Source organism: Semicossyphus pulcher, unplaced genomic scaffold, assembly GCF_022749685.1.
Source record: "Semicossyphus pulcher isolate SPU_LCO1_2020_fin unplaced genomic scaffold, fSemPul1.0.p SCAF_5, whole genome shotgun sequence".
Lineage (NCBI taxonomy): Eukaryota > Metazoa > Chordata > Actinopteri > Labriformes > Labridae > Semicossyphus > Semicossyphus pulcher.
This window is the reverse complement of record NW_027211726.1, coordinates 31,902,116-31,928,400: the sequence shown is the minus strand read 5'-3', so window position 1 is coordinate 31,928,400 and position 26,285 is coordinate 31,902,116. Positions and strand designations below refer to the sequence as shown.

Sequence of the window (26,285 nt, the reverse complement as noted above, 5' to 3'; positions counted from 1 at the left end):
AGCTGCACTAAAATCCATTAGTTTATTTTTAATATTTAGTGTTAACCAAAGTTTAACCGGAGTCAAATTCCTGGCCAATAAAGCTGATTCTGATTAAAGTGATGCATCGTTAGGGGCGTGGCCTCTTTGAGTGACAGCTGGGAGCTGTTAGCTGTCTGCTAGGTGTCACTTCAGCTAATTCAGTCACTGAACGTAACCTCTGGGCCGTGTTTGTGCTGTTGGAGCCTTTTGGAGATTTGTTCATGTAAATATCAGACAGATAATCTGTGTGTGCGCTTTATTGGACTAACAGACCGTCCAACACGTCTGACACACTGTTTTTACACTTCATTTATTGATGTGTTAGCACTGATTAGCAGCTATCTGTGTCTGCGCTCACCATACCTCTCTTGTTGGAGGAACATCTGAACACATTTCAGGTTAAACAACATATTTAATAACACACAGAGTTTTACCTTGATATATGTCCTGATGCTCCTTTGGATTTTCACTGTCTGTTGTCTTTTCAGTTGCTGATCAATGAAGCCGTGAAATAACAAAGACTGTCACCTTCACTATGTTTATACAAATGAGCACCTGAACGCAGCAGCACAACATGCTAACAGTATCTGAGCCTCTCACCCTGAACTTCACGTCAGAAGAAAATGGCCGCTGTGTTAATATGGTGAATGTGAGCTTTATGAAAGTGTTCCAACATCTCTGTCCATGTGGTCTCACACAAAGGGTCACCTGTTACAAGACAAACGTCACATGTGTTCAAAGTGATGACAGACGAGATGAAATGATTTCCTTCAGGATCAAAGGTCAAGATTTTATTCAAATAAACGACGACATCGTTCAAAATAGAACAGAAACACAAAACAATAAAAATCATGAGTTCTTTTTTACAAGTAAATATCTTTGAGTTTTTAACCTCATAAAATGATTCAAATCAAAGTGATGAAATCAGACTCATGAAAGAGTTTGAGTCAGTGAACAGAGTCAGTGATGTTCAGTCAGCAGAGTTTCTCTGACCTACAGAGACAACGAGGAACCAGGCCAAACCCCAAACCCAGGATAAAGAGGTTCAGTGAAGGTGGTGCTGAAGGTGTGGAGGTGGATCAGTGTTTCAGAGGAGACTCTGTAGAAGGACAGAGTGCCAGCAGGACAGTCCACATACACTGCTACTCTACCAGAGGAGGAGGAGAAGGAGATGATTGTTCTTTTGTTATTGTGCCAGACATAGTGACCTTTATCAGAGCAGCTCAGACTACAGGACTGATCATTTCTTCCAAACAAACATTCATCACTGTTTCCTTTCCTCCTGATTCCTCTGTAACTCACTGATACATCAACCCATCCTCTCCACTCGACCTCCCAGTAACAGCGACCAGTCAGACCAGTCCTACACAGCAGCTGAGGACAATAATCAAATCTGTCTGGATGATCAGGATATGACTGATCCTCCCACACACATGTCACCTTCCTGTTGTTGTCAGACAGTTTGAGTCTTCTGTTCACTGTGTTTGTGTCCACTTCCAGCTCACAGGCGTCTGATGGAGAGAAGGAGACACAACACAGCTGCAGGTTATCATCTGTTCATTCAAAAACAACTTTACTGACAGTTTCTGAAAGTCAGTCAAACTTAGATTTCATGTTTAACTGTGAATATTTGGCAGCACTGAAACTCAACACTGCAGCTGTAATGAAATGAACAGTTAGTGAACATGGCAGTCAGGATGTGTGGAGCCCAGGATAAGAGCACAATCAAGTGTCAGTAATAAAAGTGCAGCACAAAGAAGCTGTGAACCATCTGCTGTCTCAAACTGTTATTAGGTCAGAGGTCACATGAAGCAGAAAGATCAGAGCTGGAAGAAACACAGTGAATCTTCTCTTCACTGATCATCAAATGTATTGATTCTTTTGATTGGATCCTGCTGTTCACTTTGTTCACTTCGTACATCTTTACAGCCACACTGACAAAAACAGAAAGTCAATCCTGATTGAAATTCATCTTCAGTCAAGACAATTACAAAAAGTGGAGCCCAACATGAGCAGCTGTGTTCTCATGAATCAAAGTTCAAACACACTCACACTTCCTCAGACCAGGTTTCAGTCTGTGCCGTCCACCATGGTCCAACCTGGAGGAAGAAACCAGATCAGAATCGACTTCATACAGCTTCACTCACATCCTCCATCAGACAGCAAGGTCACCAGTTAGAGACAGAGAGACAGCTTCTGTCTGTCTGTCTGTGTGTGATTGATTGTGTTATTACTGTCAGACATAAACAACATGTCCGGCCCATAAAAAGGCAGAGAGACAGCAGAAACCAGAAGTCGACACGTAACAGAAATAATATTAAAGAAATAAACCATCCTGACGTTTCTTCCAGGATCTACAAACAAAAATGGCCGACTTATAAACATTAAAGCCAAACAAACGTTCCATCCTGTCGTCGTCAGAGCACCAAAACATTTGAGGATTTTCAGCATACATTTCATTCATCAAGGATGCTCTGATCTCATCATAAAAAGGACAATACAAAAGAAAATGTGATTCATTCTCACAAAGCTCACACAGCCTGTGTTCCTCCTGGATGTGTTTAAATGTGCCCACTTCAAGAGCCAGAGGAAGGATTCCTGTTCTCACCTGTGCACCTAAACACCTCTGACTCCTGGTTCAGTTTGCTGTAACGTAAGCTTCAGCACCATAACTGTGCTTGATTTGGATATATGTTCCTAATTTAGGTTTTAACAAGATATCATTGAACCATTTTTATTCTAATCTAGCAAATCACTTTTTCTACTTGTGTTCAGGCTGCATGATAAATGATTCCTGTATATATACTGTAAGCCAGCTTCCTCACAAACAGCATGAAGCTCTGCAGCCCATGGAGACTTGTACATTTGAGTCCACAGAAAAACCTTCCTATTGATCCGATGTTCTGACATGTTCAGTAAACGATTCCACAGTCGTATCATTTCACATTTTCTCTGTATAGATCCAGGAAACCAACACGTCGCCCTGAGCAGCCAAAGTAGGAGCTCATTTATGAACGCCTCAAAAACAGCGTTCAGCTCTGTTTAGTATAACGTCTGAAGTTTTACTGTCTTTGAATCCCCATATCCCTGAGGCATCATTCAGTGTGGGGGAAACACATGCATCATAGAGCTGAGAGGAAGTGGAACACCCAACATCTTTACATATCTGCAGCTTGGTAACAACAGACCCCAGTGCTCTGCCAGCCCAACCAGCCAATCATTTAACTCCAGCTTCATGAGTCATAAACTCATCAAGAGAAGATCCCAGATATTTATATTCAGGTGTGTATTCCAATGTAACCGTCCCAAGAGTCAACATTTTCCTCCTGCTTGGAACACCCTTTGTTCTGAAGTGAATTATCTGTGTTTTACTCTGATGAATCAACAACCTCCACCTGTAACAGCAGGTCTTTAACAAATGTTGTCAATCATCTTCTGATTCAGCCAGTAGAGCAACATCGTCTGCAGACAACAAAATACCCACAATTCAATTCTTCAAATGTACACCTACATTAGATTTCTTCATTTAAGATCCAAATCATTTATACAGATGGAAACAAGCTGAGGGACAAAACATGTCTGTCTGTCTGTCTGTCTGTCTGTCTGTCTGTCTGTCTGTCTGTCTGTCTGTACCTCAGTGTCTCCAGTCTGCAGTGTGGATCCTCCAGTCCAGCAGACAGCAGCTTCTTTCCTGGTTTTCCTGGATGATTGTAGCTCAGGTCCAGCTCTCTCAGGTGGGAAGAGCTCAGAGCCGAGGCCAGAGAGGCACAGCCTTCCTGTGTGATCAGACAGCCTGACAGACTACACACACACACACACACACACACACACACACACACACACACACACACACACCCCATCAGCTCCCCCTCTTGGCTAGGAGGGGTCACTACTAACTCTATAACTTGTATCTCTGCCTTCACTCCTGTAATCATGCTCATCCCAGTCAGGATCACTAACCAGCACTCACGCCCTCGTCATAGTCAGCATCACCCTGGTGGGCGAGTGATCCTTTAACCTGCATGCCCCCCTGAAGGCCCCGTTCCTCTATTAAAATGTGTCTGATTAATGCAGATCTGTGGGTAACAAGGCTCACATATGAAATGACTTATTTTAAGGGACAGTCCGTCTTTTCTCTTCTACACTGAAACCTGACAAAAAGAATGTGTTCATTTAAATGAACTGTGCCCCATGGACTGTTCAGTTATTGGGACTCCACGTCGCTCAGGCCGCGGTGGAGGTCTCACTGTGGTGTTCTCATTGATCGACCTCCTGGTCCAGCTGCTCACTTTTTACCTGAGTTCACTTTCTGACTTCTCTCATGAAGCTGGACAGAGCACTTTTAGCTGCTGATTTTAACCTGCACATTGATGATGTCACAAACTGTGTAGCCACTGAATTTCTTAATATCACTGAATCTTTGAACTTCAAGCAACATGTTTAAAGCCCCACTCACAGGAGGGGTCACACCTGGGACCTTCATCTCTGGGACTAGATATTAATGATATCTGCTGTGAAGACCAACTGATCAGTGATCATTCATGTATTTCCTTTGATCTCTGTGTAATTGATGACCTTTCCTGTCCTAAAAGAACATTGCATGCCGGCATCATTACAGGAAATACAGCCGACCAGTTCTCAGCACACTCCTGCTGTGATTTTAATATAAATCCTCACAATGTTGAGTTTTTAACGCAGTCTTTTAATGGTCATTGCTCCACGTTACTGGACAAAGAGGCACCTTTAAAGGTTAGGACTCGGGCTACCTGCAACAGTTGTCAGTGGATAACAGAGGCTGTCTGCTGCCTGAGACCACACTGTCACAGGTCTGAACGTCTGTGGAAGTGCATCGCCTACATCTTAAAGATCTCCGGCGTTCTTTTAAAGAAGCAGTACAGGAAGCCTGGACGGCTTATTTTGCTGACCTGATTTCTTCATCAAAAAGAAATCCCAACGTTTCATAACTATTTAAAACATTGTTTCACCAGCGCTCTCCACATTACCATGTTTCACTGTTGATGACTGCAATACCTTCCTTTCCTTCTGTGTTGATAAAGTAATGACTATTAGGTCCAATATGCATCATAACTCTCATCCACTTCATGCTAGCTCCTCTCTTATTCCTACCGCCTTGAGCTCTTTCCATCCAATCAGCTCACAGGATCACAACATTGGGCCCCTTTCCTCTGCTGTTGGCTTTAGCCCACGTCATTTAGGAGTAATAGTTGATAAACCATCATCTTTTGACAGCCATGTTAAGCAGGTAACCAGATCATGTTACATCCACCTAAGAAATATAAGTAAACTGAGAACTTTAGTTTCAACTGTAGTTTCACCTCGACGACTGCCACACACTCCTCTCGTCACTCAGCAAGTCTGCGCTTAATCGCCTGCAGTCAACACAGAATGCTGCTGCAAGACTCCTCACCAGGTCTCACATTACCCCCATCCTCAGATCTCTTCACTGGCTCCCCGTTGTGTAAAGGATGAAGTTCAAAATTCTCACCCTCACTTACAGAGCCCGACACGGTGAGGAAACTAAGTCACCCTTACCTGTCAACTCGCTTGAAACACTAGAGTGTACAGAGCATGTGTCTACATATCTTCACATTGATTCACAAGCCACTGTCAACCTGACAAACTGGGTAAAGTGTGAATATCGCGTTGGCCTCTTTGTTTGTACTGACACAAGAAAACACACCAGTCTTCAGCAAAATAACTTCTATCATTTTGCACAATGGTAAAGTGTTTTAGTTCTAAATGAACATGAAACTTGTTTCCATGACCATTTCCATGCTTTCCAAGTTAGTGAAAACATCCCCAGGAAGATACTGGTTCTAGAAAGGGAGAAATTAAGACATTTCAAAAGTTTGGATTCTCAAATGTCCTATGGGTGTGATTTTTATTTTGATGTTGTGTCAGAGGGCTGTATTATTTAATCTGTTGGTCTAAAATGCCTAAAATGTTGGCCAAACTGAATGTATTGAATTCATGTTTTACGTTCTTGTACATGTTTTCGTGCTTTAACAGCACGTTTAACATTCTATTTCATGTTAACATAATCCTGCATTACAGAGAAGTTTGCTTTCAGAATCCTAACAGACTGCTGTACATTTACATTTAAGGTTGTTTTAAAAATGATCACACTTGCACTTTCCTCAGAAAAGTTTATGCAGCACAGAGGGATGTGGTATGGTATATTTTTTTACAGTTTTGCTGAAATATGCAAATTTATTTTTTTACTACATATTTTTTATTTGTGATTTCCATTTGACCACACAATTTCCTAACTGTTAAGCTGCCATTGTAGCTGTTTATTTTAAATGTGTATGCTGTTACATGTTTACACTGTTACTGAAGAAAGCTTTTACTCCAAATGTAACTTGTTACGAAAGTTAATATTCATGAAGCAAGGAGTTGTGAACACACTTTCTGGATGTGTTCAAATGAAGGCATTGAAGTAATTTATGTGTTTTTTGTATTAATTTTCATCTAACAAACATTTTTTGTGATTTTATATATTAACTCTGTAAGTGTTCAATAAAACAATTTCACTGTTAACACTGTGAAAGAGTTCACCTAAAATGAACTCTCAATGAGAGTGCTTTTTCCTCTTAATGGGAGTAGTGTTTTAACTCCCAGAGGAGTTCAGTTTTAACTCCTAAAAAGAGTTGAAAGATCAACTCCCGGAAAAGAGTAACTTTAACTATGCCCTAGAGTTTATTCGATGGTCTCACATGTACACTCAAATTGAGTTGATTTTAACTCAGAGAGTTTATTCCAAAGGGCCGAATTTGCTGTGCAGGGTTATTCAGACTCACAGGACTGAGAGCTGAGAACTGAGCAAATATACAGAACATGTGAGCTCAGAGGGTTATCATTTTCACACAGCTGCACACTAACCTGAGAGTTTCCAGTCTGCAGTGTGGAGTTTTTAGACCGGCAGACAGAAGAGTCACTCCTGAATCCTGCAGGTTGTTGTTACTCAGGTCCAGCTCTCTCAGAGAAGAGGACTGGGAGCTGAGGACTGAGGACAGAGCCTCACAGCTTCTCTCTGACAGTTTACAGCCACTCAGCCTGGAAAGGATCTTCACTCAGTTAATTACAAATCAAATATAGAAAGTCAAAGAAATCTTTTTGGATAAACTTGTTAAATCTGTTTAATCCTGACCTGAGAGTTTCCAGTGTGCGGTTTGGACTCTCCAGCCCATCAGAAAGCAGCTTAACTCCTGAATCCTGCAGGTTGTTGTTACTCAGGTCCAGCTCTCTCAGAGAAGAGGACTGGGAGCTGAGGACTGAGGACAGAGCCTCACAGCTTCTCTCTGATAGTTTACAGCCACTCAGCCTGGAAAGGATCTTCACTCAGTTAATTACAAATCAAATATAGAAAGTCAAAGAAATCTTTTTGGATAAACTTGTTAAATCTGTTTAATCCTGACCTGAGAGTTTCCAGTGTATGGTTTGGACTCTCCAGCCCATCAGAAAGCAGCTTAACTCCTGAATCCTGCAGGTTGTTGTTACTCAGGTCCAGCTCTCTCAGAGAAGAGGACTGGGAGCTGAGGACTGAGGACAGAGCTCCACAGCTTCTCTCTGACAGGTTACAGCCACTCAGCCTGAAGAGGAATCAACAGCACATAAAAGGAAACAATGACAAGAAATAGTTGTTTTTTCTCAATAAAGTAAAACTATATTTAACATGGAGAATGATGTGTTCACGTACAGAGATTTGTTGGAGGTTTTGACCACTGGCAGCAGCCTCAGAAGAGCCTCCTCATTACAGGAAATACAGCCGACCAGTTCTCAGCACACTCCTGCTGTGATTTTAATATAAATCCTCACAATGTTGAGTTTTTAACGCAGTCTTTTAATGGTCATTGCTCCACGTTACTGGACAAAGAGGCACCTTCAAAGGTTAGGACTCGGGCTACCTGCAACAGTTGTCAGTGGATGACAGAGGCTGTCTGCTGCCTGAGACCACACTGTCACAGGTCTGAACGTCTGTGGAAGTGCATCGCCTACATCTTAAAGATCTCCGGCGTTCTTTTAAAGAAGCAGTACAGGAAGCCTGGACGGCTTATTTTGCTGACCTGATTTCTTCATCAAAAAGAAATCCCAACGTTTCATAACTATTTAAAACATTGTTTCACCAGCGCTCTCCACATTACCATGTTTCACTGTTGATGACTGAAATACCTTCCTTTCCTTCTGTGTTGATAAAGTAATGACTATTAGGTCCAATATGCATCATAACTCTCATCCACTTCATGCTAGCTCCTCTCTTATTCCTACCGTCTTGAGCTCTTTCCATCCAATCAGCTCACAGGATCACAACATTGGGCCCCTTTCCTCTGCTGTTGGCTTTAGCCCACGTCATTTAGGAGTAATAGTTGATAAATCATCATCTTTTGACAGCCATGTTAAGCAGGTAACCAGATCATGTTATGTCCACCTAAGAAATATAAGTAAACTGAGAACTTTAGTTTCAACTGTAGTTTCACCTCGACGACTGCCACACACTCCTCTCGTCACTCAGCAAGTCTGCGCTTAATCGCCTGCAGTCAACACAGAATGCTGCTGCAAGACTCCTCACCAGGTCTCACATTACCCCCATCCTCACCATGGAGAGGATGTCGAGGACACTGTAAGATGTCTCCAGCCTGAGATGTTGCTCTCTTGGAGAAGGTGTAAGACAGATCAGGTAATCTTATGCCAATGATCTTACTGGCAACTCTTAGGATCCATTGTAACCTGTTTCTGTCCCCTAATGACAGGTTACCAAACCAGGAGATTATGGCAAAGGTGAGGACAGACTCTACCATGGAGGAGTAGAACAGATTCATCAGTCTGCTGCACACCCCAAACCAGTTAAGTTGACGGAGAAAGTGCAGTCTCTGCTGTGGCTTTTTGCAGACTGCGTCTGTGTTTTCTTTAAATGTTAGCTTGTTGTCGATAACAACACCCAGGGACTTGTAATACTGGACTTGGTCAACCATCTCACCCTTAATTGCTGTTTTAATTGGTGTATTAGGCTGCCTTCTCAAATCAATGCACGTCTTTAGTTTTACGTACATTTAATTTTAAAAAAGAGTTATCACGCCACTCTATAAAATCGTCCACCACTGGGCCTCGTGCTATTTCCCTTCCTTGTAACAGGCTCACTATGACTGTATCATCTGCAAACTTCAGAATGTGTCTTCCTGGCTGGGAACTTCTGCAGCTGTCAGTGTAAAAAATGTACCAGATTGGTGAAAGGACACAGCCCTGTGGCGAACCAGTGGAGGAGAACAATGTGTCCGACAAAGAGCCATTAATCCTGACACACTGGGATCTGTCCACAAGAAAGTCTAAAATCCATCCAACAATGCCAGGACACAGATTCAAATCATTTAGCAGTTTGTTGGCTAAAATGTGGGGCTGACTTGTGTTAAAAGCAGAAGATAAATCTAAAAATAACAGGTGTGCATGTGTCCCTGGACCTTCAAGGTGTTTAAAAAGTAAATGAAGAAGGGTAAGAACAGCATCATCAACCCCTTTTTTACTCCTACAGGCAAACTGTAGAGGATCCAATGAGTCCTCCACAACTCCAACTAGCTCTCTCTTGATGAGCTTTTCAAATACCTTCATAACTAGCGAAGTCAGGGCCACAGGTCTAAAATCACTAATGCCCTTAGGGGACTTTTTCTTAGCCACTGGTACTATTGTGGACTTCTTCCACAGAGTAGGAACCTTTTGTTGCTCTAAGCAACACTTTAATATGTGGTGAAAAATAGGGGGTAATTGATCTGCGCAGTGTTTGAGAAGATGACCAGATATATTGTCAGGGCCGGGGCTCTTGTTGGTCTTGGTTTTACGGAGTATGTTCCTGACATCTTGTACACCCAATTCAAGCTGTGGAGTGGAGGAGGTTTCTAATTCTATCTGATCAGCTTGTTCTTTAAAATCTTTTGTATCAAACCTGAGATAAAAACGATTCAAATTAGCAGCTAGCCCCTTGTCTGATTTAAAACCATCCATTTTAATATTCATATTACCTTTTTTTGTGCCTGTCATGACTGACATGCCATTCCAGAAACTTTTTAGATCATTACCTTTAAATTTGTCCTCAATTTTATCCATATAACTGAATTGAGCTTTTTGAATCTCTGCCCTAACCAGTCTTTTTACCTCCCTGTTCTCTTCAACACTGCTATTTTTAAAGAGGTTATGTTTCTTCATTGTTATTTCTTTCAAGGACTTAGTGATTCATGGCTTATTGTTTGGATAAAGTTTAACCTAACGTGTGGGAATACAAGACTCTTCACAGAACCAAATGTAGCTACACACATTCAAAGTAAGTTCACTTATGTCCAGAGTATTTACTGGCTCACGGTGAGGAAACTAAGTCACCCTTACCTGTCAACTGGCTCAGGTCAAAAAATCTAAACCTTTAGTTGCCTTCATTGGACAGGACAGTGGATAGAGTCGGGAATGATGGAAGAGAGACCGAGGAGGACATGCAGCAAAGGGCCGAAGGTCGGAGTCGAACCCAGGGCCTCTGCGTCGAGTAGTGTGCCTCTATACATGGGCCGTGTCTTAATGGCGGAGCTACACCGGCGCCACATACGGTTGTCACCTTGTGAAAGATTATTTTCTGACTTTCATTAACAGGATATGAAGACAAAGCATGGGTAGAGAGGGTCCGTCATGATGGCCTCTGCTGTGGATAACGTTCTGCTGACTTAGTTTCTCTGTGACCTCCAGAGAACATTGGGGCATTTTGCAGAGTATGAAGCTGTGGGATAGAGGGTCAGCACCTTCAAGTCTGTGGGCAAAGTACTCGGGGAGGAGTGAAGGTAAGAAGGAGCCAGAGATCAACACAGATTGCTTTGTCATCAGCAGTGATGCAGCTACTGTACTGGACTGTTCAGTCTGAAGGAAAGGCTCTTTATAAGTTTATAAATGTTCCAATCATCATCTCTGCTTTATTACAGTTGTCGTTGGGATTCTTCTCTTTGGACCACACATGATGGAGTCCAGATGAACATAACTCAGACTGTCTTAGACCAGCATTTATATGTAGCAGGATGAGATGCATCATCCCTGCTCTGAATGTAACTGTGCTGCCCAGCACTCTCTTGTTAGCCAATCAGCTCATGAGGCCACTCTATATAGGCAAGCACTGTGCATCTTGTCGCCCTCTTGCTCTTTGGCTCCGAGGTTCTGCCCCCTCCCTGGTTGCCTCACTTCCGGTCTCCACCGCAGCACCGGTGCAGTTCGGCGTTGTCCGCCTCAGCAGCTCACGGGGAATCCCCGTCCTGACGCTCTGTGCCGGCCGTGGTTTGCCACTGCAGCCAGGCGAGCATGAAGCTCGCCTCTCCTCCTCTCTCCCATGTGTGTGATCTTGTGCGCTGATCGAGATTGACTGGGTCGTGTGACACGACAGAGAAACACTGCTGCTTTGCCGGGCGCTGTTTTGCTTCTCTTTGCCGGGCGCTGTTTTGCTTCTCTTTGCCTACCGCCGTTTTGCTTCTCTTTGCCGGGCGCTGTTTTGCTTCTCTTTGCCGGGCGCTGTTTTTCTTCTCTTTGCCTGCTGCTGTTTTGCTTCTCTTTGCCTGCCGCTGTTTTGCTTCTCTTTGCCGGGCGCTGTTTTTCTTCTCTTTGCCTGCTGCTGTTTTGCTTCTCTTTGCCTGCCGCTGTTTTGCTTCTCTTTGCTGGCTTTATTGTAGCACGCTTCACAGCTGCCTTGCTTCGCCTTGCGTTGCTTTGCTCCTGGCATATGTGTGTCCTGACTGTATCGGGCCTATATTTATTTTAATGAGTGATAGTGGCGGGTTGGCTCACTTAAATTTAGTTATTTTCTGAATTTGGTTTAACCACCGATTTAAATGTCTTGTATGTGTTTGTTTAATTTTGCTTGTTTGTGTGATACCAACTTTGGAAAGTACTACAGCTGAAGTTCTTTTGTTGTGTCATACATTAGAATTTTGCGTACATTTGTTTTTGGTAGATTGTTTCTTTGAGTTGTTGTTATTTTCAACTGCTTAATTTTGGTAAATTCTCTTTCTTTGTTGTTGTTCTTGGAAGCTTAATTTTGGTAAATTGTTCTTTGAGAAGTTGTGTTTTGATGTACGGTGTCCAGCCTCACTAATTTCCCTTCACCTTTCAGGACTGGAAGCTTACGGTGGTGGTCCTGGTGTCCTGGTGGTGGTATCCCCCTCATGGTCCCACTTCCTCCCACTGGTAAGCTCCAGCCCTGCTTGGGTCCCTTCCCTCACATCCTTGTGTATATGGTGTTATTTTAAGTCAATTTTACCCCTTTTTGAAAATAAAGTATATTTGTATTTTTTTGTACCTGAACCACGTCTCATGCTCCATTTGTAAAACGAACCTGAGTGCCTTATTAACTGCACTGTGATTTAAATATCTCCCTGGGCGAAATTCCCAGGGTGGCGTTGTCAGGCTTTCCCGTAGTTAAATAAAATTAATAAATTGTACCCAACCTCACCCTTGAGTGAGGGTGTGTTTGCCGCTCGTCACATATATATCCAAGTCAAGTTACTGAGCCGTGAACATGAACACAATACTGGTGACAAGATCCTTTGTCAGCTGACCCCTTCAGTGTGATATTAAAGCCATTTTAATTACAGGGTTATTCAGACTCACAGGACTGAGAGCTGAGAACTGAGCAAATATACAGAACATGTGAGCTCAGAGGGTTATCATTTTCACACAGCTGCACACTAACCTGAGAGTTTCCAGTCTGCAGTGTGGAGTTTTTAGACCGGCAGACAGAAGAGTCACTCCTGAATCCTGCAGGTTGTTGTTACTCAGGTCCAGCTCTCTCAGAGAAGAGGACTGGGAGCTGAGGACTGAGGACAGAGCCTCACAGCTTCTCTTTGTGAGGTTACAGCCACTCAGCCTGAAAAGGATCTTCACTCAGTTAATTACAAATCAAATATAGAAAGTCAATGAAATCTTTTTGGATAAACTTGTTAAATCTGTTTAATCCTGACCTGAGAGTTTCCAGCGTAAGGTTTGGCCCAGCAGACAGCAGCTTAACTCCTGGATCCTGCAGGTTGTTGTTACTCAGGTCCAGCTCTCTCAGAGAAGAGGACTGGGAGCTGAGGACTGAGGACAGAGCCTCACAGCTTCTCTCTGACAGGTTACAGCCACTCAGCCTGAAGTGGAATCAACAGCACATAAAAGGAAACAATTACAAGAAATAGTTGTTTTTTCTGAATAAAGTAAAACTACATTTAACATGGAGAATGATGTGTTCACGTACAGAGCTTTGTTGGAGGCTTTGACCACTGGCAGCAGCCTCAGAAGAGCCTCCTCTGAAGCAGAGTACTTCTTCAGGTCAAACACGTCCAGATCTTTTTCTGATGACAGTAAGATGAAGACCAGAGCTGACCACTGAGCAGGAGACAGTTTCTTTGTGGAGAGACGTCCTGATCTCAGGGACTGTTGGATCTGCCCCACTAGAGAACTATCATTCAGTTCATTCAGACAGTGGAACAGATTGATGCTTTTCTCTGCAGACAGATTCTCACTGATCTTTGTCCCAATGTACTCGACTGTTTTCTTTTTGGTCTGTGAACCACTTCCTGTCTGTGTCAGCAGACCTCTCAGGAGACTCTGATTGGTTTCTAGTGAAAGACCGAGGAGGAAGCGGAGGAACAAGTCCAAGTGTCCGTTTGGACTCTGTAAGGCCTGGTCCACAGCACTCTGATAGAAACCTGTTGGTTCAGGTTTTTCTCTGAACACTTTAGACCACCAGGTTGTTTGTTCTCCTGACAGCAGATTGACCCTGGAGTTGATGAACGTCAGATAGACATGAAGAGCAGCCAGAAACTCCTGAACGCTCAGATGGATGAAGCAGAACACCGTGTCCTGGTACAGTCCTCTCTCCTCTTTAAAGACCTGTGTGAACACTCCTGAGTACACTGAGGCTGCTCTGATATCGATGCCACACTCTGTCAGGTCTGACTCATAGAAGATCAGGTTTCCTTTCTGCAGCTGCTCAAAAGACAGTTTTCCCAGAGACTCAATCATCTTCCTGCTCTCTGGACTCCAGTGTTGATCTGTCTCAGCTCCTCCATCATACTTGATGTTCTTCAGTTTGGTCTGAACCACCAGGAAGTGGATGTACATCTCAGTCAGGGTCTTGGGCAGCTCTCCTCCCTCTCTGGTCTTCAACACGTCCTCCAGAACTGTAGCAGTGATCCAGCAGAAGACTGGGATGTGGCACATGATGTGGAGGCTTCGGGATGTCTTGATGTGGGAGATGATTCTGCTGGCCTGCTCCTCATCTCTGAATCTCTTCCTGAAGTACTCCTCCTTCTGAGGGTCAGTGAACCCTCTGACCTCTGTCACCACGTCAACACACTGAGGAGGGATCTGATTGGCTGCTGCAGGTCGTGTGGTTATCCAGAGGCGAGCAGAGGGAAGCAGTTTCCCTCTGATGAGGTTTGTCAGCAGCACATCCACTGAGCTGGACTCTGTGACATCAGTCAGGATCTCATTGTTGTGGAAGTCCAGAGGAAGTCGACACTCATCCAGACCGTCAAAGATGAACACAACCTGGAACTCTTCAAACCTGCAGATTCCTGCTTCTTTGGTTTCAGTGAAGAAGTGATGAACAAGTTCCACCAAGCTGAACTTCTTCTCTTTCAGCACATTCAGCTCTCTGAAGGTGAAGGGAAACATGAACTGTATGTCCTGGTTGGCTTTGTCTTCAGCCCAGTCCAGAGTGAACTTCTGTGTTAAGACAGTTTTCCCAATGCCAGCCACTCCCTTTGTCATCACTGTTCTGATTGGTCCATCTCTTCCAGGTGAGGCTTTAAAGATGTCTTCTTGTCTGATGGTTGTTTCTGGTCTGTCTGGTTTCCTGGATGCTGATTCGATCTGTCTGACCTCATGTTCATCATTGACCTCTCCAGTCCCTCCCTCTGTGATGTAGAGCTCTGTGTAGATCTGATTCAGAAGGGTTGGGTTTCCTGCTTTAGCGATCCCCTCAAACACACACTGGAACTTCTCCTTCAGGTTAGACTTCAGTTTCTGTCGGCACTCTGCAGCAGCAGCTCCTGAATGAACAAACAACAAATGATATCAAAGAGTGGATCCTGAAGAAAATCTCAACATTCAAGTGTGGCTTTAGAGTTTTTCCTTCTGCATCAGTTTTATTAAAGCATTTAGTGGATGACAAACAAGCTCTGATCTGATATAGATGTGTGTATCATATTTACTAAGTTTAGAAATGTAAACCTGCATTTCCTCTTTCCATCATGTTAAACCTGATTAAATCCTCTTACTGCTCTGCAGACAGTCAGCCAGCTCCTCCTGATTTATTCTCCTCAGGAAGTGCAGAGTGATCTTCACAAATGCATCTCTGCTGCTCCTCTGATCTTCATCATCACCATCCAACACCTCCTCCTCCTCCCTCTGACTCTCTAAGCATGCTGGGTAATCTGAACTCAGAACCCTCTGGACTCTCTTCAGCTCGTTCTTCACAAATGTGACGATGTTCTCCTCCAGCAGCTGGAACAGAATCAGACTCTGAACATGAATATAAACTGGTAGAACACAACATGTGATCCATCAGTCAGTCTGAAGGCCTGCTGCTCAAACAGAACAGCATGGAGACTGAATGATGGTTTGGCATTTAGCCTGTAGTTAATGTAGTTCATTGTAAACAGTGTGTTGTACACACCTTAAATGTGGAGTCCAGGTCTGTCTGATGCTGCTGGGCTGACTGATCACTGTGAACCTCTGAGCTCTGCTGAACTCTGTGGAGAAAACATCAAGTTTAAGGACAATTAATGACACAGCTGACTGATAGAGGGAGTGAGCTGTGGGGTCTGACCATGAGGGCTGGGTCAGTGGGAGGAGGGTGTCCAATGTTGAAAGACGGAAAGATAGCATGAGAGCAAACCACTGATTATGATCACTATTGGTTTTATTCCAAAACTGCCAAGACATGTTTTGCCAGTGATGCAGAGGACAGAATGAAGGCAACCAAGAACTGTCAGGGTTGGGAGTACAGAAACGCACCGCTCAAGGGATGGATTTCAGACGTCTTGATAGGCCAGACAAATGTGGTGAGTTGGAGAGGGTGTGGAGTCGAGAGGAGCAAGTGGTCTTGGAGAAATAAAGCTGTGGATCTTAATGAACAGCCTGGAGGATGGACAAGGGCAGAACAGGAGCCCTCAATCGGAGCACCTGGGGGCTGGGCAGAGGCCTTGAGGTGAATGGATAGGAGGTTAACCCACAAGCTTAGGCGTTGTAGATCCAACAACCTGGGTGCGCATGTTTTAACTGACAACATCTTTTACTGTGTTACTAACACACCACTCTCTGTCTCACTGAGACCTAGTTGAGACCTGGTGATCAAGCCCGGCTGCTAGAACTCTGTCCCCCCCCAGCAATTTTTTGTACTGGTTGTAAAATAACTACTCGTGGTCGTGGTGGAGGACTTGCTGTCATTTTCAAAAACACCTTTAAATGTCACCAAATTGTTTTTAAAAATGTGTCGTCTTTTGAGACTCTTTTGTTCTTAATTTGCTGCTCAGAGCCAGTTTTATGTGTTATTATTTACTGTCCCCCTCGCCCAAATGCTGGTGTCCTGCCTGAACGTTCTGATCTTTTGTCCTTTACTGTGTGAATTATGACAAAGTAATTATAGCTGGTGATTTTAATATCCGTGTGGACGATTCATCAAACAGATCTGCAATTGAGTTTTTAAACCTTACAGAGTCTTTTCATCTTATCCAACGTGTCTGGGCCGACTCATAAACACGGACACACCTTAGATTCAGTTTTTACTCTTGGTCTTTATTTCAACTCCTTTACCTGTGCTCCGGAGCAGGTTAGGTGTTCAGCCTAAGTTACCATGGTGATATACCCCGGTAAGAAGGGAACCACCTTCGTAGTTCTGAAAACTCGGAGTTAACCCTGAAGTTACCTCCATAAATCATGCTTCGTAGCGTACCCCCCTAGAGAGCTCAGTGCAACCCTCAACCGTGGCTAAACCAAAGAACCCGCGCTCTTCGACATAGTTGCAGAAAGGCAGAACGGAAATGGAAAAAAGACAAACTCTAAATCTCCTATGACTCGCTCAGAAACTCCCTGAATCACTACCAACACTCAGTAAAAGAAAACGTCTCTAACCTCATTTCAAAAAACTGCATCAGGCCCAAAGTTCTTTTTAGCACCATAAACTCCGTTATTATTCCAAATGAAAAGACTTTCCCAGACTTCCTCAGTAACTTATATATATTATATATCTATACAGCAGAAAATCAAACCTTCTCCTTTGGTGTCTCATGACCCTCCTTCAGACGTGCCTGTTTGACCGAGTGTGTCCTCCCTCTCTGTGGGACATAGTCAACCATCTGAAGCCCACAACATGCCCATCTGACTGCATTCCCTCACACCTGCTTAAAGAGGCGTTTGTTGGCTCCAGCATCCTTTCAATCTTAAATTGTTGCCTCTCCACAGGTTGTTTTCCTTCTTTTAAACACCGATGGTTCAGCCACAAACCTTGATGCTAACGTTTATCAAATTTCAGACCAAGCTTCCGTTTGATGGTTGTTTACCAACAAAATAACTTAAGAAGACCTGTGCACACCTGAATTGATACAGGTGCGTCGGAGGGAGGTGCAGTCTTGAAACAATAGATGAAGAAACTCCTGCACACTGTCTCCTTGTTGTTATTAATATTTATTTAATATCATCAACGTTTCGGTCGTACCGACCTTCATCAGGTTGTAATTCCATTCATTGCGTTTGACACGGTCGATCACAGCCTGCTTATCACCAGGCTTTGAAGATTGGGTTGGGATCCAGGGACAAGCCCTAAATCTGTTCAAGTCATATCTGGTGAACAGAACCTTTAATGTGAGCTGGAGAAATGCCTCCTCATCAACCCCCCTCACCTGTGGGGTTCCCCGAGCTCGGCTTTGGCACGTCTTCTGTTCTCTCTCTACATGCTCCCTCTGGGTCCCCTCATAAAGAAGCATAGCATCTCATTCCACTGTTTCACGAACGATACTTAAATATACTTCCGCTTAAATGCCATAGCCCTCAGTCTCTACAACCGCTGCTCGACTGCTTCCAGGACATTAAAGACTGAATGTACACAAAAGCGTGATCATATCTCCCCCGTACTCGCCTCCCTCCACTGGCTCCCTGTTAGTTTTAGAATTAATTTTAAAATGTTATTACTTGTTTTTAAGTTGCTCCATGGACTGTCTCCGTCTTACCTATCACACCTTTTAACCCCCTGTAGACCACCACGAGCGCTCAGATCTTCTGAGCAGTCCCTGCTGGTCGTCCCTCGGGCTAAGTGGAAACTACGGGGTGACCGCACCTTTTCAGTGGTTGGCCCCAACCTGTGGAACTTATTGCCTCCTCTTATTAGAAGTGCAGACTCACTCCTTTTTGGTTATGAGGATGCTTATATTGCATCTATTTTGTTTGTATTGTTTGAAGGTGTTTTAATGCTATTGTCACTTCCCCTTAAATTACAAAGAAAAAACAAAAACGTTTGAAACACTTACTATATGCAAACACTTTGTCGAGCTGCTTATAGGACCTGGTGGCTCTGGGGCATAAATAGAGACCCTAGCATACATGCAGGGGCACAAGCATGGAAGACTGTGGACAGCTACCCTAGGCGTTTGGTAGCACAATTGGAAGTTGGAAGAAAAGATATATGTGACTTTTTTTTCTACAAAAAGGGTACTTAAATGTGTTTATTCAGGTTACAAGGCCCACGGGATGCATTACTGAAAGAACAGTTACATGAGGGACACAGGGATAAGTACTTTAAAACGGATCATATAACGTGGTAGTGTATGAATATTACTATTATCTCACTTAATGTCAATGGTCTGAATAGGCCAATTAAGAGGAGCAAAGTGTTGGCACAAATGAAACATCAAGGAGGTGATATTGTATTTATGCAAGAAACACGTTTGTCTAAAAAGGAGCATGAGATATTAGCAAAACTGTTTAATGCCCAGGTTTTTTATTCATCCTATAACTCATCAAGAAGAGGGGTTATTACATTGATCCGGAATCATATTCCTTTTGAGGCAGAGAATATAATTTGTGATAAAGAAGGTAGATATGTTCATGTAGTAGGGAAGATAGAGGGAGACTATATCACACTATTTAATGAATACAACCGTCCTGAGGAAGGTCCAAGTACAATAGAGAAAATTATTGATTTAGTTACTGTGCAGAGTGAAGGGATAACGGTGGTAGGAGGAGATTTTAATTTATCAAGGAGTGAAAAAATGGACTGTAAAAAAATGGAAGTAGTACAAAACATAAGGCCCAAAAAGATGCCATCTTGATGAGGACATTTTCTAAAGATATTGGATTAGTTGATGTATGGCGAACCTTAAACCCATTTCAAAAGGACTATATATATTTTTCGTCAGTTACAGGAAACTATTCAAGACTTGATTATTTTTTTATGCGTGCGAGAGATCTTTCTTTGGTTAATAGCATTAAAATCGGACAAATGTATTTATCAGAAAGGGTAGTAAGGAGAAAGGGGCAAGTATCTGGAGATTTAATAACTCCCTCCTGTTAGAAAATTACTTTAAAATAAAATTAAAAACAGCATTACAGGAATATGTCACTCATAATGATACAGAAGAAATGAATCCAGTAATACTATGGGAAGGGGCGAAGGTAGTTTTAAGGGGGGAAATAATAGCCTACGCCTCTTTTAGGAAAAAACAGAACTTAGAAAAAGAACACAAATCTTCTGGAGAAACTTCTGTATTGAAGAACCTTAAAGAGGCAAAGGCAGCAATGAATGAGTACTTAAATATGGAAGTAGAAAAATCACTCTCCATTGTGCGTCAAAGAACATATGATGGAGGACCCAAAGCAGCTAAGGTGTTGGCATACAAACTTAAAAAACAGCAGAAGAAGGCATCAGTTACACAACTAAGGGAAAAACATACAAAGGAAATAATAAGGGGCCGAAGGGAGGTAGCAAACCAGTTTGCACAATACTACCAGGATCTCTACGATGCTGACCAAAATCAAGTTAACAAAGACAAGCTAATGCAATTTTTCCAAAAGTTAGACCTACCCAAAGCCACAGAAGAACAGAATATCACTCTTACAAAGGCAATAACAGAGGAGGAGATTTATAAACATATTAAAAACCTTAAATTGCATAAGTCGCCTGGAAGTGATGGATGTACCAACGAGTTTTACAAGGAATTCCAGACTGGTCTCGTTCCACTTCTATGTAAAGCCCTTAATTGGGCTTTGGACAATGAAGCATGGGCAGCGACATGGAATTCAGCAATTATAACAGTTTTACATAAGCCAGGTAAAGACCAAACAGATTGTTCATCACATAGACCAATTAGTCTGTTAAATACAGACTATAAACTTTTATCTTCAATATTAGCTTCTAGATTAACAAAAATGTTGCCACAGCTGATAGATCCAGATCAAACTGGGTTTATTGCTCAGAGACAGCTTGGTGATAATGTAAGACGAACACTAAACATCATGGAGGAAGCTCAGAAACAGAATCTCCCCGTAGCTATGATTACTTTGGATGCTGAGAAGGCTTTTGATAAGGTCCTTTGGCCTTATCTATTTGAGACTCTATCAAACTTTGGCCTTCATTCTACGTTCATAAAATGGATGAAAACAACATATAAACAACCAAATGCCAAAATTAAAGTTAACGCGGTAATGTCTAACATGTTTAAAACTTTGAAAGGCACCAGACAGGGGGACCCATTATCCCCATTGATTTTTGCACTATGCATTGAACCATTGGCAGAATATATATTAGGATGGAACAAAAAATAAAGGGTATAGAAATAGCAGGAGAAAATCATAAATTGTCGATGTATGCAGATGATATATTTATTTATTTATCCAAGCCTGAGCAGTCAATTGAAGAACTAATGAAGGTAATTGAAGAATTCGGAGCTATTTCAGGGTATACATTGAATGTCACTAAATCAGAAGTAATGCTTATGGGTTGTACAATTTGTGATGAAATCAAGCATAAATATGCATTTCACTGGGATGTGGAAAGGATTAAATATCTTGGAATATATATAACAAAGAATCTGGATCATTTGTATGCAAGAAATCTTGGAGAATTAATAAGTCAAATTAATCATGATTTAAACAAATGGTCTATAATTCCATTTTCTCTTAGGGAAAGAGTTAAAATTATACAGATGAATATCTTACCAAGATTTTTGTTCCTCTTCAAAGTACTCCCAATATACATTGAATCTAACTTGAATGGGATTCTATTATAATGAAATTAATTTGGAATGGCAGGAAACCAAGATTAAAAATGAAATTTCTAAAACTGCTAAAAGAAATGGGTGGTCTAAATTTGCCAAACCTGCAGGCCTACTATCAAGCTTCACAAATACGAAGTATCAAAGTGTGGATGCTAGAAAGCTCACATATAAGATGGAGAGAAATGGAATTAAATTGTGGAGATATTCCATTAACAGTTTTACCTTTCTCCAAATATAAAAAATCATATGTTGAAAGTTTAGACAACAGGTGGGTAGTCGCTACACTTAGAGTTTGGAGGGAAATCTGTCAAAATCAAAAATTGAATGAAGATTTAATATATCTAAAAGAAATAGCAACTGATCCAGACTTCCCACCCAATGAAACAGATGGACTTTTCAGAATGTGGGCTTCTAAAGGTTTGTGTAAATTTGGACAAATGTTTGCAGATAAGGGAATGAAATCTTTTGAGCAGCTGTCAGCACAATATGGTCTACCTAATTCTCATTTATTTAGATTTTTTCAAGTGAGAAGCTATCTTTTTGACGTTTTAAAAAAGAGACCAATTCAAGAAGTAAATCCATTGATAAAATATTTACTTAAGATGTGTGAATGTGGGGTTGAAAAAAACTTCTTAACTAAGATGGCTACATTAATTCAGGTAAGCTATCACAACAAAGAAATGTATGTTAATATTAAAAAGAAATGGGAAAATGAGCTCTCATGCAGTATATCTACCGCTGATTGGGAAATAATGTGTAAAAATATACATGAAACAACTAATTCAAACTATTGGAAAGAATACTCATGGAAGGTATTAACTCTTTATTTTAAGACACCACTAAATCAAAGTAAGTATAAAGAAAACACAACCTCGAGATGTTGGAGAGAATGCGGCGATCAGGCAGCAAACCACACTCACATATTTTGGGCTTGTAAAGTGATAAGTGGCTTCTGGGGAAAATCTATTGGAGAATTGTCCAACATCCTTGGCATTTCTTTAAAAAAAAACCCGGCTAGTTCTGTTACTTGGGAAAACGGCAGAAGTGATCGATAAGAAAGACTCACTTGTTTTTAATAATTAGGGTAGCAATAATTAAACAGATTACAAGGAACTGGTTAAAAGAGAACTTAACCAATGATGAATGGAAGGATCTTGTGGAGGAGATGTATGAAATGGAACAAATTACCATGAGAGTTAGAAACCAAGTGCGTGTTTTTGAAGAAAGATGGGAAAAATGGTTGAGATATATAACAGATGATGTTCCTAATGATGTTTGATTAGATGACAGCTGAAATAATGTGACTGATAGTATAGAAGTGTTTTCTCTTTCTTTACCATTCACATGAATGTGTGTGTGACTATGTTTGGGTACACACACACTCATGTGTGTGAGCATGTACGATTATGTTGGTATCATGGGTATTGAAATCTGTGTGTTCCTATGATATACCTAGTTGTTGTATAAAGTATCCTTTAACTTAAATCTATATCTATGGGTTTATTTAACTATATCCTATGAAATAATGTATACGTTGTTGTTTGTTTGTTTGTTTGTTTGCTTGTTTTTTGTTAAGTTTCTTAACGTATTATCATTATTTATTTACTACCCTTGTTTGTTTATGTTTTGTACAGGTATTTATGTATTTTCTCTTTTATGTTAATTAATTCCCAAAAATGCAAAAAAAAAAAAAAGAAGCGCAGACTCAATAAATCCATTCAAAGCACAGCTCAGAGCCCACCTCTTTCCCTTGGCCTTGGTCAGCTCACGTTGTTTTAAATGTGCTATACAAATACATTTGACTTGACTAGATGTTGGGAAGGATGATAACAAGGTAGGCAGAGCAGTTGTTGAGGTCAACCTGGAGGCCAGAAACAAAGAGGGATACCGTTCTGCAGGCCAGCTATGAGGCTGCTCTGGAGGCCAGCCAGGGAGGCAGAAGTGATCAAGAGGTCTGCAACAAACCCTGCTGTGAACTGCTCAACTGGTGTATATATGTATGTGTGTGTTTATATCTGTATATCATTGTTTATTGGTGTTTCAGATGTCTATTTTCTCTGTATTGTCTCCTGTTGTCACTGATTCTGTTGTTGTGACGTTGTTGTGATCAGCGCTGATCAAGCAAACGGTGGTGATGTAATGGGACCCTACTTAGACCCATGCTCATGACGTTCCATGTTTGAAGTCAGCTGCTGCTCTGTTACAGGATGTGAGGTTTCAAACACACAAACACACTTGACATGGTTTCATCATGTTGAGCCTAATCACTGGATTCTTTGACAGGTGACTGTTGTACAGGTGAACAAGTCTGAAGAAGAGCACGTTGGCTCGAAACGTCACTTTGTGCTAAATAAAACCCTTTGTGGGAGCTTCCTGGTGTGCAGATCTGGTTATATTTATTTGGAACACTGTGATGTCACCACTAAAATACTAATGAGTCATACAACACACTATGAAGCTCTGGACCAGGACATGAGTCTTTCTCTCAGCAGAGACAGAAAATTACCTTTTTGATTCTTACCTTCCATCAGCAGGATGTCCAACTTTAAAGGTAAGAGGGAAATCCATAGACCAGTCACTCTTCATGGACACACAGCTGGGTCCAGGAGAGTCTGGTCTCTGCTGCTGCATCCTGATACAAACAAACAACATGATTAGTTACAGTGAGCTGTTGTTCACCTGTTCAGCAGCAGGTGTGACAGTGAGTGTGAGTGATGATGGTGCAGTGATGTGAGTGCTGAGCTGTGACATGGAGGAGAGTCATGGACAGTTAGAGATCCTCATCTCACCTCAGAGCTTCATGTTCCCCACGCAGAGAGCTTTTAGAGGGAGGGGCTCCCTCCTCTGTGTCCTCACACTGATCCATAGCAGAGCGCCCCCTGCTGGCAGAGCTGCACTCTGAGCAGAAGCAGCACATTGATCAATAAAGAATGATTACAGCTTCATATGAAACTGTTCACAATGAGCTTCACAGTAAAACACGTGGTACACCTGAACGCATCACTGACAATGATGTCATCATATCACATGTTACAGCACACTCACACTGTGTACTTTTACTGCTCATACTTTAAGTCCATGTAGCTGATAATACTTTGAGCTTTTACTGCAGCACAGACTGTGAAGACTTCCTGAACATCACACTGATTCTGTCATGATTTGTATGTTTGACACGTTAATAATAATCGATGACGTTGCCTCAGTTTCACTCACTGCTGTCTTTTAAGGTGTAACTTTGCCGATTTTCAACCTCAGTCCTATCATGCTATTATGGGGACCTAATGCCATTATGGTACAACAAAAATAATCTGTGCCTTTGGAGGACGCTATCCGCTTCTCTGGAAAACCTCCGCCAGACTACGTAAAACGTGTCATCTAGCAGACTCCAGGGAGCCTGCTAAACTTCACTTCCTCAATCCAGGACGCCGCCTCCTTTGATCGCCTGCAGCAATCAATGTCCTTGACTGGAAATAAGGACTGTTTCACTCCAGCGTCTCTTCCTCTTGCTCTCCTTACACTACAGTACAGCGCAGGTGAGCACCATGATGCTCTGTTTTTGTCTTGTTTGTCGATATATTTGGGAGGACTCTAAGGAGGGAATTCACTAAAGGATTGCACGGCTTTTGTGCCCACTAAACCTGTGCAAATGACATAAAGACTCTGCCTCATACTCCAATGCACGTCAAAGTGCGCTGCAGAGCAAACAGCGTCTCTGTGCTTCGGAGCCGTTTGCGTGTATTTCAATGAGTCATGTTATGCAAACATTGGGGGCAAATTTGTCCCTTTTTCTATCCCTCGTGGCAAAAAGCACCTAGTTCACAGACGCCAGCGCTGAGCAGGTGGTGGGAGCTGTGGTGCAGTATCATAAGGGCTGTCAGGCTCAGAGTTTACACTGATCATGGCGACAATTCCACCTTTTGTGTGATCAAAAATTGTACTTGTCTCTAAAAACAAGTTAATAATATTGTGTCATTATTATTATAATCGGGGGACCAATCAGTCTGGGGCTGTGCGAGTCTCAACCACGGCACACGGGCACACTTTGTCCACATGTCCTGAGCCTTTACGCAGGAAGGGGATTATTATATGGATGGACTATACGCTGCTGCTGCGCGCTCATTTTAAAAACATAAAGCTGCGTTACAGAGAGTAAGTAAACACCTCTCGAGTCTGGGCTTTACAGTAAGCTGTTCAAAGAGCTGCCCCTCCTCTCCCGTCTCCTCATGCAGTCGAGGTCCGTCAGTGTGTGCGCAGCTGAGAGCGCAGCACCGCCCAGCAGAGAGTGGAGCTGCAGACAGCTTCTCTCCACAATCAGACACAAAACAAGAGCAAACTGCACAGATCTGTGAAACTTCATGGGCGAGTTTGCGCTTGAATATCATCAGGGCGATGTGCTTAGTGAATCGGACCCTGAGACCAGTTAATTACCCCCTATGTTTACCAACTGTTCTGGTCGAAAGAACGAACATAATAAACAGGCAGAATTCTTTCGCAGACCTGCTGTAACTTCCCTATATAACCAAGCTCTTGCTGGGCCGTTCCTTTCAGAGAGAGCGACGCAATGCATGCTGGGTGTTGTAGGAATTTAGAACGGGTGAAACCACAAGCTGTTTGTACAACTTTCTCCACAGCTAAGGCAAAGTTAAAATATTATTGCTTCTGTTGATTGCAGAGAACACCAGCTTTGACTGACAGTGGCTTTTTCCAGGGGTGAATCTGTCCTTTAACTGTCCTGTTAGAATTGTTAGCATGGTTAGCATAGCCTACCTGGTAACTGAGAGTCATTGTGCTGTCTGCACTTCTACTGTAATCAGAGCAGCTAACACACCTGGTGGCTAACTGTTAGCTTACAGCTATTTTTACACTTAAATTAAACTGAGAGTCTTTAAAACAGTGACAAGTGTCACTTACCAAAGCTTCAACACGGAGAACAGATCTGCGTCACAACGAGGAAGTCAAAGTAAAAACTCAAAACTGGAA

The 26,285-nt window shown here is 42.3% G+C and overlaps 1 protein-coding gene across 1 annotated transcript; it reads right to left on the bottom strand.

Moving 5' to 3' along the window:
* Positions 1 to 832: 832 nt before the first annotated feature.
* LOC138609458 (NLR family CARD domain-containing protein 3-like) lies at positions 833 to 24,171 on the bottom strand. The gene is made up of 10 exons (XM_069682093.1): positions 24,103 to 24,171; positions 23,827 to 23,930; positions 15,713 to 15,788; positions 15,315 to 15,540; positions 13,286 to 15,086; positions 12,746 to 12,919; positions 6,925 to 7,098; positions 3,655 to 3,822; positions 2,074 to 2,120; positions 833 to 1,532 (listed from the first exon to the last, which is right to left on the bottom strand). Exons 1-10 carry the CDS (start codon positions 24,169 to 24,171, stop codon positions 1,015 to 1,017), a joined length of 3,357 nt encoding a protein of 1,118 aa, XP_069538194.1. The 3' UTR covers positions 833 to 1,014.
* Between the last annotated feature and the right edge of the window lie 2,114 nt (positions 24,172 to 26,285).